The sequence below is a fragment of the Schistocerca nitens genome, chromosome 3 (assembly GCF_023898315.1).
Source record: "Schistocerca nitens isolate TAMUIC-IGC-003100 chromosome 3, iqSchNite1.1, whole genome shotgun sequence".
Taxonomy (NCBI): Eukaryota; Metazoa; Arthropoda; class Insecta; order Orthoptera; family Acrididae; genus Schistocerca; species Schistocerca nitens.
In genome coordinates this window covers 504396205-504411369 of record NC_064616.1, presented here as the reverse complement: position 1 = coordinate 504411369, position 15165 = coordinate 504396205, and the positions used below count along the sequence as shown (strand labels likewise).

Below are 15165 nucleotides of genomic sequence, written 5' to 3'. Positions count from 1 at the left end.
CGGTATTAAAAAAAAAACCTTAACTTTACTAAATACAATTCCTTGGGAAAATTGAGAACTGATATTTTTTCTGTAAACTTGTCAAAAACATTAAGAACAACCTGCTTCTCGCCACGCTTCAATGGTGTTCAACTCGTGTGTTTCACTACCGAGGAGGAAGCAGCTACAGCCATTTTCACACTGCGTATTCACAGCGCGATAATCAGAGCACAACAGAACAGAGACTGCGACTGTAAATAATTTTTTAACTAATAACTGCATAGCAGAAATATGTTTACGAAAAATGTTGATGGCTGTTAATACATTAGAATATCTTAAAGTTTCATTTACCGTAACACAGAAATAAGCAGGGCAAGCGCAAGGCACGTGCGAAACGTGTGGCCACACGGGGCGGCACTTTCCGAGGGGCGGCAAATCTGCCACCCACCCCCTTTTTTTTAGGGGAATTCGAAAACAAACCTCGGAGAAAGCGGCATGGCGCCTCGACTACCTGCCGGCCGCTCCTGTTGAACAAGGGGAGGGAGGAGGACTAATTTCTTCCTCGCCACTGCGGCAGCACCGTCGTGTTTAAGCCGGAGGAACAGAGAGGGGCAGGCAGTCTGGCGTACACGCCAGTATTCTGATGGGTGGAGCGCTGCCAGCATGTTAAGCGCCGTGCGTTTACTATTAACTAATTTTGCAGAAGACGATAACTAATTTGGAAATTCGAATGCAATGTTCGATACTGCGGTTACATGTTAAGCTTGAAGCAATTTTGCTAAGCCCTTGAATGGCAGTATCCGAGTGTTTTATTCTTCCCGCATTATGGGAAAAATTGTTAAACATTACTACAGTCAAACATGTCCAACACCTACAATGGCTAGAATTATTCCGAATGGGTAAATACGCTGCGAGTAGTTACAAGGGATAAAGACATTGCTAATACGCCTGGCATAAGTTGTGTTTCGATGTATTTTTGAAAGTTTTTGCTATCCATATCTGAATGATAGTCGGACGTTTTGGTTTGTGAGCCATGAGACACCTGTCTCCGCCTGCATGAACAACAAGTAAACTCTGACTGGCACTTTTGTTTCACAATGCTACTTGCACACTAGATGTAAGCACATATTAAAAGCCTTGAGAATGGCCGATCAATGGCCGAAACCTAGGTAGATCTGAGAAGTAAACACAAAAATTGCGATTGATCCTGACATTTCCTACAGATTAGTTTAAATAAAATTCCACAGACATTTTATTAAAAAAAAACGATGGGGGCGGTAATTTAGCAGCTCGCATGGGGCGGTACTTGGGCTTGCGCCGGCCCTGGAAATAAGATACCTCATACATAAGTAGGACCAACTTTCAGGAGCATAACGAAACCAGTTTACGTGTGCTATGGCTGCCGACCAATCATCGCATTTACGGTTGTTAGCATCTGGTCGGTTATTATGTTGAACAAAGTATGGTCAGGGGGAATTGCAGTTGCTTATGAACTGCACATAACTCGTCCCAGCATACAGCCGGCCGGAGTGGCCGTGCGGTTCTAGGCGCTACAGTCTGGAGCCGAGCGACCGCTACGGTCGCAGGTTCGAATCCTGCCTCGGGCATCGATGTGTGTAATGTCCTTAGTTTAGTTAGGTTTAATTAGTTCTAAGTTCTAGGCGACTGATGACCTCAGTCGCATAGTGCTCAGAGCCATTTGAACCATTTTTGAACCCAGCATACAAAGTGTGGCTTTCTTTTAATTTTTAAGTCTGATTAGCTCCAGGTATTACCAGTAGTCTTTTAGAACTGAAGCAATTGACAGCCAAAATGAGAAACACCTTAGACACTTGGAAGAAAAAAATGGCTCTGAGCACTATGGGACTTAACATCTGTGGTCATCAGTCCCCTAGAATTTAGAACTACTTAAACCTAACTAACCTAAGGACATCACACACATCCATGCCTTAGGCAGGATTCGAACCTGCGACCGTAGCAGTCACGCGGTTCCAGACTAAAGCGCCTAGAACCGCAAGGCCACACCGGCTGGCACTTGGAACAAAATTTTCTATTCCTCTGCAACGTTTTTCTAGTTACGTTGACTACCTAATTCAACAATAGCATTAATTTTCCATAAATGCAGACAGTACACTGCTAACTCCTGTCAGCAGAGCAAACCACGCGTTAAGAAAGGACGTGTGATGCCACCTAGTATCGTTTCGGACTTCCTCTTGCCTGATGCAGTGCAGCAGCTCGACGTAGCATGGACTGAACAAGTCGTTGGACGTCCCCTACAGAAATACTGAACCACACTGCGTCTATAGCCGTCCATACTTGAGAAAGTATCGTCGGTGTAAGATCTTGTACACGAACCGACCTCTCGATTATATCCATAGGTGTTCGATGGGATTGACGTCGGACGATCTCGGTGGCTAAATAATTCGCTCGAATCGTCCAGGTTGTTTTGATATGCCGCATTGTCATCCATAGCAATACCATCGATGTTTAGGTGCATGAAGTCCCTGAATGGCTGCAGACAGTCACCAAATAGCCGATCATAACCATTTCCAATCAGTGGTCGGTTCTGTTGGATCAGAACCGCAGCCCACACCATTATGGAGCCACCACTAGCTTGCACAATGCCACTGCTGACAACAAGGGGCCATGGCTTCGAGGGGCCTGCGCCACACTGGAAACCAACCATTAGGTCTTACCAACTGAAACTGGGACTCATCTGACCAGGCCACGGTTTTCCAGTCGTCTGGGGTCCAATCGATAAGGTCACAAGCCCAGGAAAGGCACTACAGGCAATTTCGTGTTGTTAGCAGAGGCTCTCACGTCGGTTGTCTGCTGCTATAGCAAATTAACACCAAATTTCGCCGCAAAGTCCTAACGGGTACGTTTGTTGTACGTCCCACATTGATTTCTGCACTTGTTTCACAAAGGGTTCCTTGTCTGTTAGCACTGACATCTCTAAGTAAACGCCGCTGATTTGGGACGTTACGTGAAGGCTGTCGGCCACTGTGTTGTTCGTGGTGAGAGGTAATGCCTGAAATCTGGTATTCTCGACACACTCTTGACGTGTGGATCTTAGAATATTGAATTTCCTGACGATTTACGAAATGGAATGTCCCATGCGTCTAACACCAACTGACATTCCGCGCTAAAACTCTGTTTATTCCCGTGGTACAGTCATAATGACGCTGGACACCTTTCCTCATGAATTAGCCGAGTACAAATGACAACTACGCCAATGTAATGCATTTTTATACCCTTTGTACGCAATACTACCTCCATCTGCATATGTGAATCTCGCTATCCAGTTTTGTCGCCTCAGTCTATAGCAACCCTTGTTCAGCTAGATCGGTATGTTTATTTTTTTTTTTTGCGCTGATTTATGAGCCCTCAATATTTTTAGGCTATTAAGAACAGATTTTACCATCGCAAGCCTTATATAATCTTTTACAATTAACAGTAACTGAAAATCAAAACATGCAAATTCTAGCATTTCAGTTTTTCTTTTGATTTTTTACCTTTATACTTACGGAGAACCAGCGAATTTCTCGGTGCGATGTGTATCATGAAAACATTTGACGCATAAAAATTATGAGCAACACGACTATCATATGGAGATACACACGCCAAAGCCATACTTCTTACTGTGAAAATTATTAGGAGAAATAACACTCGTTAACGTAGTTAAGTACCCCGCGATCTGGAGACAATATCGGAGCATTTCTCAAAATATCGAGCGTTTTTGCTTTTACGGACTGACTCTTTCCGGAAGATTTTGTTTGTCTCCAAAAAGTCAGTGGTACATTTGGTCCTTGATTCCAACAGGACGAAAACCCATTGACTGTAAGAAATCAGAATATGTACGCAAGAGCCACCAACCCTGGAAAGTTCAGAAAAGAAACCTGTCATCAGCTTCTGGATAGTGTTTTGTGACTCTACATAAAAATTTAACGATTTCTGTACGTTATTGATTCGTGAGTTGGGCGAAAGGATCCCTTCTTATTCGATGGCCTGTTCGTCGATATCATCAGAAAACCGACGTCTTCATTAAAAGTAATTCCACCAGAGTTATGCCGTTCTGTCAACGCTACGACGTATACTTCTACCCCGGGTGAAGAGTTACATTCGCCGATTAGGCTACCGAATTGCCCTACCTTCATCGCACAGCGAAAGGTTTTCACAAAAAGAAGAAATTCCATTAAAATACACGCATCTCCAGGTCGCGATGTATTCAGCAATGTTGTTGGCGTTTATTTCCTCCTTTAATACTAACAAATCTGGCTGTGTCATATGTGCCTTCAAAATGGTTCAAATGGCTCTGAGCACTATGGGACTTAACATCTGTGGTCATCAGTCCCCTAGAACTTAGAACTACTTAAACCTAACTAACCTAAGGACATCACACACATCCATGCCCGAGGCAGGATTCGAACCTGCGACCGTAGCAGTCGCGCGGTTCCGGACTGAGCGCCTAGAACCGCTAGACCACCGCGGCCGGCTATGTGCCTTCGAATGGTGATTGTGGTGCTGCGAATTTTAAATGTTCTTAATGTTTTCATGAGTTATCACTCTGGAGAATTGGGCTGTTCTCTTGAAGCATAAAAGAGAAAATCAAAGCATAAACTTAAGTACCTGAATTTATATGTTTTGGTTTACAATTAATGTTAATTATGAAAGATTATATAAGATTTGTGACGATAGAATCTCTTTTTAATGAGATACGAAATGTATATTTCTTTTGTCATTTATTCCATTTTATTTCACGGCGTCACAAAAGGTATTGACGTTATATACTTTCGTGACAACAAAAGGAAAATGTGTGAATGGATTTGAACACAGGGCGCCAATATACGAAACTTGGCTGTTAGCCACTGCGTTAGCTACTCGATTGGTTTTACGACGAGGGAGCGGACTGATGAAGTCGCGTCCAATCAATTTCTCAGAAATTACTGAGTGTTGGCACCTAAGCTAAAATAAAATGATAATTAAATCAAGACCTTAAGCTATCGACAGGCGTTGATATACATAAACGGGGACTGCTGAAAATGTGCGCCCCAACCCGGGATCTCCTGCTTACATGGCAGACGCTCTATGCATTTTTTTTAGTTGATATCATTTTGTTCATTAGAGTTTGTTCTATTTATTGACGTCCGTTTAAGTTCTTCGTTGATCCATTCACTCAGTTTTTTTACTGCAGATTATCCATCTGAGCCACCGAGGACACAGAGGATAGTGCGACTACAGGGATTTATTCGTTGCACGCTCCCCGTGAGACCCACATTCCCAACTTAATATCCACACACTACATTCGTAGTGCCCCTGCCCATTACACTCATTGCTCGCGGCAGACAATCTTACCGAGTCCCGTAAGAGTTTGGGCAATGCGTGTGCATCCAGCACAGAAGAGGAAGGTCATTGGCCGGTTAGCATTAACATGTCCGAAAGAACAGATACCTTCTTCATATAAGCTAAAACAGGTGTCACTTTATTTTCGCCTTCTTTCACTCTTTGAAGTTTCGACAGTGTCAGGTTCATAGAGACTCCACCGTACCGACGCTATAAAATGCCAAGAACTGACAATGAATGAAAAAGAAGATGAAGGTGCATGGGATTAGGTTGTTAATGTTTGACAAATGAGTGCTCTTCGGAGTTTAAGGTGATGTATTGCTTTATCCAAGAAAGTAAATAATTCAAACAGTTGATGCTTCCTAAAATTTTATTATTTGTATTTTGTTAAATGTTTAATGTAAGTATATGTTACTTTTATATTTTAAAATATTCGCTATTTTGAGTAAATAAATTACAGTAATGAGACAACATATAACAACCTTGTGCACTAAATAACATAAAACGATATTTGTATAACATCAGTAAAATAAAATAATGCGATAATTATTTTTTACCCGTGTGCCTTTCCGCCTCTTTACGAATCTCAAGTACAGTAGATGTTACGTGACCTGAAACACTGTGTGAGCATCCAGAGAAATTTGTTAGTTTATATATTATCAGCATTGGTGCCTAAAAGCACATTAAAGATTGTTTGGTTCACTTTACTACATAATTTGGTTTCAGGCGTGTGCATATGAACTTGCTAAGTTACTGAATAGGCAAAATTATTGAGTTTTGTGTTGAACGAAGTTTTGAGTATTGTGACAGCAGGTGGTTGTGTTGTGCACAGTTTCCATTACAATAGGCTGAAAATAAATATATCAGCATTATTATCCCACAATCTTTGTATAAAAACGAAATCTTACTGTGAATGTCGCAAGTGACTTGCAATTGCGGCGTTTTTCCACGGTCTATAGACAGAAAAAAATTAATTTCGACATGAATGGCAATTGTGTCACTGAGTGAGGCGCACAGCAGCAGGATAATGAGACGACTCACCTGCCCGCGACTGCGCTGAGGCGGTGCTCGCCCGTCAGCAGGTGTTGCGTCTCGCAGCGGTAGGCAAGCACTCCGTCGGACGGCTGCACCTGGCGGATGTGCAGCTCCCCTGACGAGAATACCGAGTACCTCCCGCCTGGCAAGCAAACAACACGCACTTACTACTCTCCATTACCACAGACTGCTACACATGAAAAAGGTAAGAAAAAGAATGGCGTGAACACTAATGTTACTTGGCTTGTTAAGGAATTGTATAACTACAGTAGGAATTTAAATAGATATGAATTGCAAGACCACAAACGGTTAGAAATAAAATGTGGAGAAATGTTTCAATTTCGGGTTATTAAGGGAAGAACATAGCTCACAAGACCAACAATTCGTCAGCCCCTTAAAAAACCATACTGGTCGCACTGGGTTGCTGGCTGGTGTCAGCATGTCATCTGACACTCCAAATCTGACGTAAGTAATGACACTGATGTAATGTTTATGTCTCAGTCAGTTCTGTTCAAATGGTTCAAATGGCTCTGAGAACTATGGGACTTCACTTCTAAGGTCATCAGCCCCCTAGAACTTAGAACTACTTTAACCTAACTAACCTAAGAACACCACACACATCCATGCCTGAGGTAGGATTCGAACCTACGACCGTAGCGGTCGCGCAGTTCCAAACTGTAGCGCCTACAACCGCTCGGCCACCCAGTCGGTTCCGTGAAATCAGCATTGTAGTATGGGTCAACGTGGAGACGTGACGGAATGGCAAAAGGAAGCTATCTTGTTTGGACGTGTCCATGACCACCCCGTGAATGAGGCTACTGGACTTATTGGTGTACCAACGAGAACTGTCCAACGTATCCACAACGAATGATGCATAATTCAGATGAAAATAACACAGCGTAAGATCAGTGGTCGTGAAAGATCCTAAGCGATAGGGGACCAGAAGCGAGGGTCACGCTTTATGGTGACAGTTGCTTTCTAAACCCGATCGGAATTGCTACCGTCAGCGAATTAATCAGCTTTCGAGCGAACATCACAACGGGAACTGCATGCAATGGACATTTGGAGTAGGGTGCCCCAAAAAAGTCCTTTTCTCTCTGAGGCATATAAAACAATACGGTTTCAATGGGCCAAGCAACACAGAAACTGACTGTAGGCGTGTAGTGTCGTCCAGCGAGTCGCGGTTTGCCGCTTTTCGAATGGTGCATTCCGTCGAGTGCATCGATGGCCTAACGAGCATTTAATCCGCAGTGAGTGGAAGGTGTAGTTCGGATCTGTCGTAGTTCTGTAAAGTTTTGAGGGTGTTTATCGTATCATACATTTGGATCACTCATTCACGTTACTGTGAAGCGAACCAGACTGTTTGCTTCAACATTCTTGGTGACCGAACGCGTCCCGTTCTTTTGTTACTCGACCACCGTAATTGGTGTTGATAGCATGTGCACAACTGACCTGAAAGCACTGAGAGTGCCGTGCATTTTCCGTAATCACCACTATAGTTAGTTACTGTAACGTCATCGCATGTTTCCGATAGCGACCGAGTGGAATAATATCGTGGTTGAGTAGTACGAACGATTTATTCTCCCGACACCTTCGTCTTCCAAGGTGCCAACAATGACACTCTCACCGTGGCGAGAGAAGCGATATCTCTACAGCATAGCAGTTATCTTTTCACCAGCTACTCGTGATTGTAGATTAGTCTCTTGCTGGTGTAAGAGAAACTGACTGATGAGTAGAAAGCAACACGGAAAGAAACTTTTAGGAGAACTGAGATTCGTGTCTTCAGCAATCGCAGACGATGTGATTTGTCGCAAGCTGGTCGACGACGAATATCGTAGACAACGTTTACAATCTGCAGTCACATTTCGATGGACATATACAAGTGTGTTATACATCGATTGTCGGATAAAGGGAGTTTCACTGACAATTTCCGTGAACTTAAAAGTGTTCCCGAAAGCGTACTGTTACCAACGCAGAGTATTTTGAAGGCGAATGAAAGAGCTTGTTTGTATCGTCTGTTTTTTCTTTTTTATGGAATCCTTTAGTGTACTTTTAAATGGTCATTGGAAACCGCGTTAGCTACACTTATTTTACGCTGATTACGACAGTTCGTGGTTGCTATGAATTTGCATTTGGTGCATGTTAGGTCATATGTTGCAGTATATGAAATGTAGCTAACATTTTGAATTTTTATTTAAGTTCTTAAAGATATTGCTACCTGTCATCAGTCTCGAAAAAATTAATTGTATGTAAAGCGCTTCATCCCGAACTCGCATGCCAGTGATAAAGCCTGAAGGAAATATTCTCAAATTCGTTACATCTCGTAAACGATTTCAGATACTGAAACAAGATTTTGGCAAATGTCATTACGCAAAAAGGAGGGTATTTCGCCATATGATTGCGATGCTAAACTTCCATATCTACCGCGATGTTCAACGGACTAGAGATTTTTTTAATGAAATGATGTAATACAGCGTGGAGCAGAGGAAACGCATATTTTCCCCATTGAATGACTGGGACACGGCTTGATAAAAATAATAAAAACAAGCATTAAGTGATAGATTTTTTAATGCAGTTTTGAAATATACATACTTTAATTAGGTTCGAAACATAATGTCGTGGAGATGACGTCCTTCATGCTGGATACAAATTTAGATCCTCTCCCGAAAGTTACGCATGGCTCTCTCCAACATTTCATTCCGCACGGCTTCAATTTCCTGACGAATGGAATTCTGCATTTCCCGTAAAAATTTCGTCAATTACGCGACAAAACTCTCTGCGCTGCACAAAATACCCTTCACTAAGCGTCTGGACGATCATTATCTTGTACGGGTGAGACTTAAGATCATCATGTAAGATGCGGTGAAGCGAACGGCGTGACATATCCAGCGCTACAGCCTGTTGTCTAGCCGATCGTTTCTCACTCTGTCTACATTTTCCGGAGTACGAAGTGAACAGGGAAGACCAGGTGGTTTCTTTTTCATCACAGATCCAGTACCTCTAAACGCTGCAACCCACCAGAGTACAATATTTCGATCAGGCACTGCACCTCGACGTCCTACTCTAAAATTTTGACGGAAAAGACGTTGCACTGTGACTACGGAATCATAGTTCTAAAGTACTGCTCGACAAAGAACACACGATGCTCTACGCACCAACGCTCCATAGCGACTGAAACTGCACTGTATGGGCAGTCTGCCAACATTCATTGAAGGTCAATACCCCCTCTCATCGCCGCGTACTAACGGTTCAAAAAAATGCGTTTCCTCTGCTCCACTCTGTATTAAACCGCCTACTACAGCTGGTGAAACGAGAATTACTGTGAGTAGTTTTACTGAGCACAAAATAACAACACAATTATATGTATTTTTTATTTTTGTGCATGTAAACTGTACTTGTATCTAAAGTAATTGCTTTGGTTATATAAAAGAGCAGAAGTCAAACGATCGCCAAAATTTTTATCACTTATAAAATGCAATTTATATTATGTACGGATGTAAAAATACACAATGGACTAACGCTGAATGATGTGCAGTTCTATTTATTTGCAAGACAAGCAGCCAAAGATTTACATTACTTTCTCTAACAGTTCTACACCCAACTACCAGTAGTCCCACTATTTACTACATCATTTATGTAGTGTACCAAAACTATGACACCACAGTTTTGGTAGAGTGTAACCCTATTTCTTAATGAGCATTTACTATTCCAACAGTGGAAAATGTGTGGGTTTACATTTTTTGGGTTTATAAACATTTTATTTTATCTGTTACTACTTTTATGTTGTAATTTCATGTACTCACACGTGCTATGGCCTTAGAGAGTTGCTGCTCAATTTGGTCCTACAGAGCTAGACGTTTAAAATAAAAACGAAATAGATTAAATGATCAGAAACTGAGAGGTTTGGCTCGTTCAGACGAGATGTGAAGAAATTAATGAAAGAGACTGACCAACCAGGAGTTATGGGAGTAGTATGGTGATGGCGAGTCACCCCACATAGTGGGTTGCCTACATCAGCGACAAGTATACATTGAGGGGCAATGATGACATCATGCCTTAACCTACTGTTCTGCTTCATGTCAGCCCTTATCCTATTGTTCTTCTACGCCACTTTATATGAAATTGATATGAAAATCAATTAAATTGTGGCAGCTGTTTGATTTCTGACCATAAACAATTGTTTTACTACATGGTTTTCCTTCTAACTCCTCACCCTCCCCTTAACCTCTCGTTGTGTTAATTGGTTTATGACTCCCTGGGGGTTGATTTATAGCCCCCTGGAAATAATCTATCCTTCTAAGAAGCCCCTACCCGTCCTCCCTCACATTCCTCCTCCCCCAAACCTGCAGGAAACCTCCAAACCTTCCCCCTCCCTCTGGCTGACACAAGCACTTTCAGGCCTGAGTTATTCAAATAGCTCATTCTACTCTATCAATTTTATTGACTACTTAATTACATTGATAACTTTTTGTGTGGGACTGTTTTCCTTGCTGGATCCTGCACTCTTCTGGAAACATTGATTGATTGGCTATTTGGCAGGAAATCGAATGCAGTGAATGGGATATTGTTTAAAAAATTGCTAATAGACAGGGCAATTTGTGAAATATTGTTACTTCAAACAATTTCTTAGATGCAAGACAGTGTATGAGATATAGTTTCTTTATTTGTTTAAAGAATTTATTGGGAAATTGACTGCAGTGTATGTAATACTGTTTATTTAAGCGGTTTGTGGATGACAAGGCAGTATGGAATATTTAAACCATTATGACACTTTCATTCCAGCTGCGCAAGTAATACCATTAAGAAACACTCACCACAAGTAACTGAACTGTCACCTGGAAAAAAAAATCCTCACCATCATGTCCCTGAAATTCGAAATTTGTGGTAAGGTCTTATGGGACAAAACTGCTGAGGTCATCGGTCTCTAAGCCTACACACTACTTAATCTAACTTAAACTAACTTACGCTATGGACCACACACACATCCATGCCTGAGGGAGACCTCGAGACTCTGACGGGATGCATGTCCCTGATTGTTAGCTTAATTGCACCCCACTCCACACGCCACTGGTCACGGATCACTGCAGCCACTGGACCACACTAATCCTCTGCAAAAACAGTATCTGGTAGAGGCATCCCTTTGAAATTTGTTACCAGACTCACGTCCTGCCTGTCTCTCTTCCTCTGTAAGTCTCTGTCTCCCTGTCTGAAGTGGTTTCTTCCTGTTTGTGTGAACCAACGTGTGCAAACACACACAGACCAAGATGTCCTCCCACCCCTCTTCCATTCTATCCCCTTCCCACGCCCTCACCCCCCCCCCCCCCCCCATGGCTGTCGCTGGTAGTCGATATATACCTTTGTTCTCACACTTCTATTACTATGGAAACCTGTAGCGGATGAAACAAAGACTTTTGAGAAGAAGTAAGTAGTGTCTGACTTGAGCCTATTAACCTCTCCTTTGTTCTGAACTAAGCAGCAGATACCCAGGAAATCCTCAGCCATTCCAAAAACGAGAGATTGTGGATGTCTTTCAGATTTTTCGTCACTTTATGAGAAAGAACGACTAATAATTAATTAAATTGACACCCTTTGTGTCTGTGTAGTTTTTCCTTGAATGCTGTGGGTGGATAGTAGGACTGGTATATTTGGCGTGATTCAGTCCTGCAACCACCTAGATTCCAAACCATTCTAGATCTCTTTCCTCTTGCTTCCTGTTTGTGGATATTGGCACAGTTACGTCATTTGGTGGAAAGTCCATTACGTTGGAGGTATCTGAGAATTTCAAATACCAGCTCAGTTGCATGCTATGTCGTTAAACAATCTGTGGAGGGGTTCGAATGATGTGTGTGCTCCCTGTAACACTATTGGAAACTCTTATTTGAACAATCAGGGATTTCATCTCTTGACTGGATGCGATAAAATCATAGTTGAACTTCCCAACTTCGTCACGAATTCGTACTGTCACAGTTGTGGAATTCCCGACCAGTAAAGGTCTGCTAAATGCCTTTTATAAACCACTACAGAAATCCTAAGTTTGTTCCATCAGCTACACCTGAACGCAGAAGGAGGTAGACAGGGTCTACCGTTTCACAGGACTGTAACAACAACAAATACCACTGCAAGACAGGATGCACTGCAAAGTGTTGAGTAGCACGAAACCAGGAGCCAAGTAGTTACCATGGCAAGATGTCTGAGATCGCTGGAAACATTCGTACATACAGCCCACTCAGCTCCTAGATGTCCACACTCACCACTCCTGTCCCCTCGTACACCACCAGCGCCAACACTCAGAGGTGCAGAAAATTGCTACCATGACCACAGCCGGAGTCGCAGATGTCTGTGTCTGTTAGAGTGCACCACCTGGACCATGGAGAGTGCAGGAGGGGGTGAACTGAGTGGTAGGAATTCGAGTGCCGAGTTCGAGTCTCTGTCCGGCACACAGTTTTAATCTGCCAGGAAGTGTCATACCAGCGCACACTCCGCTATAGAGTGAATATCTCTTTCTGGATACCAATACCTCCAGTACCAACACTTGTCAACGATCGATATTGAATCGCTCAGTTTTCCACGGAGAATACATGCAGCACACATGATTGAGAAGGCAGCCCAGTGCACATGGAGTATTAGTTCGCTTCTCATCGACATCATAAAGTACGCTGCATCCCCACTCCCCACCAGACCGGTTCAGGAGTCTCGCACCTTATGCCGGAAATGCCCATTTGTTCCGCCTGCCGGATACCTCCGGCACACACCCGAATTCAAGGCACAGCCACGCTAGGAAAACAGCTGCATCTTCACCAGTGTAATTATAATTAAATATTACGATCCTAGCGCAAAATCTGGTGACATTAATCAATCAGTAATGTATCTGAAATAGCTCCTCCTGACGATTGTGGCTCTGGAAATATTAGTATCTATATGCTCCTTATGACTGATCATAATTTTCAATGTAAAAGCTCTCATACCTATTCGGCTATTAATGCATTAAGCCGGTCGAAGTGGCCGTGCGGTTAAAGGCGCTGCAGTCTGGAACCGCAAGACCGCTACGGTCGCAGGTTCGAATCCTGCCTCGCGCATGGATGTTTGTGATGTCCTTAGGTTAGTTAGGTTTAACTAGTTCTAAGTTCTAGGGGACTAATGACCTCAGCAGTTGAGTCCCATAGTGCTCAGAGCCATTTTTAATGCATTAAAACTTCCAACGTCCAATGTCAAATCCAAACCTCCCTTACGACTGGGTATAGTCATTTTATTTACACTAGAGCACGTCAAAAAGCTGCTCAGTCTCGCTAGCTTCTCGCTGAGTACGCCGCTCATTATCGCTGGTACAGGCGCGTGAGGTGGAGATGACGGACGTCACGCTACGAAACTGAGCTTAGACGAGGATTGTCGAATAGGACACGTGCCGGTCCGAGACTGCGAGAGCGCGAGCTGGCCGAGAGACTCGCATTATCGCAACGTAGCGGTAGGCAGTAAATTGTCACGGCACTAAACTCAGCATGAGTGGTTGCTGAACTGGGACCAGTGCAATGACTACCAACACAAAAGGTGTTGTGTTGAAGAAACTTGCTGATGGGACGGACATTCTGATAAATAAAGTGGGAGTAAGGAGTGGCAGTTCCAGTTGGGAAAAATTTTTGGAAAGCCCTTCAATTATTACTAAATAATTACAGAAGAGAGCTTCCGAATTCGAGACGTGATAGTATCTGATAATCGAATCGCTTCGTTTGTGCAGCATTTTTTAATGTATTGATACGTTTGATGTGTACGTAAACGAAACGAAACGAAAAATTGTCTTCGTGAAACATACATGAAGGTGACTATTACAACTGTTTCAGGTGCTTGTTGAAAGAGACACACATCTTCCAGTTGGTTACGTTCAGTGCCAAAATGGAAACTGTGGAGCATTGCTTGCTTACAAAGGAAGCACAACCGGAATGAACAGACATAAATGTAATGATAATCGACACTTGTCATGCTTTGTAGCTGCCAGAGCTGATAAAGTATCCATTATTCACGGTAAATGATAACAGCCAAACGGTTGCAGGATAAAGATTTATTAAAATTCTTGACTACGGTTTCGGTATATCTAAATATACCTTCATCAGAAGTAAAATACACCTGTTTTCAGGATTTTAAATGAGATGTCCATGTATTTCGAAACAGCCTTTGAAACCAGGGCAGGTACATATTTCAAGATTTTAAACATGGCTGAAACAGCAACTGTTGAAATTCTTCACGGTAAATGATAACAGCCAAACAGTTGCAAGATAAAGATTTATTAAAATTCTTGACCACGATTTCGGTATACCTAATATACCTTCATAATTTTAATAAATCTTTATCCTGCAACTGTTTGGCTGTTATCATTTACCATGAAAAATTTCAACAGTTGCTGTTTCAGTCATGTTTAAAATCTTGAAATATCTATTACGGCCAAATATGTTTTAATGTGTGCAACAAAACTCCGACCATTTAATATGGCCGGCCATATGTGTAAGCTAAAGGAAAGGGCAGAACTGTTTCTAACAGAAAGTTCTAAATGAACTGCATGACATTCAACACGTGGCAACGTTCTTGCATCCCTGTTTCAAGGAACTATTAGTTTTTTCCGAAGAAAGAAGAGGAAAAAATCATCAAGATGTGAGGGAAATATTAAATAACGTTATTGATACTAATGTAACCAACGATGTCATGCCTTCTCCCACAAAAAAGTCTCAAAATTGGCGAACATCCACCTCAAAATCGAAAGATGAGGTTGAGAAATATATGAACATGGAGGGTCCAAACGATGAGTTCACACACCTTCTT

General features: G+C 42.4%; 1 protein-coding gene across 1 annotated transcript in view; it reads right to left on the bottom strand.

The window, feature by feature from the left end:
* LOC126249301 (Down syndrome cell adhesion molecule-like protein Dscam2) overlaps window positions 1-15165 on the bottom strand; it is a 1152658-nt gene that overhangs the window by 597230 nt on the left and 540263 nt on the right. The window contains exon 4 of the mRNA XM_049950955.1: window positions 6364-6499. Within this exon, the coding sequence (XP_049806912.1) occupies window positions 6364-6499 (136 nt within the window). The remainder of the gene's footprint in view (window positions 1-6363; window positions 6500-15165) is intronic.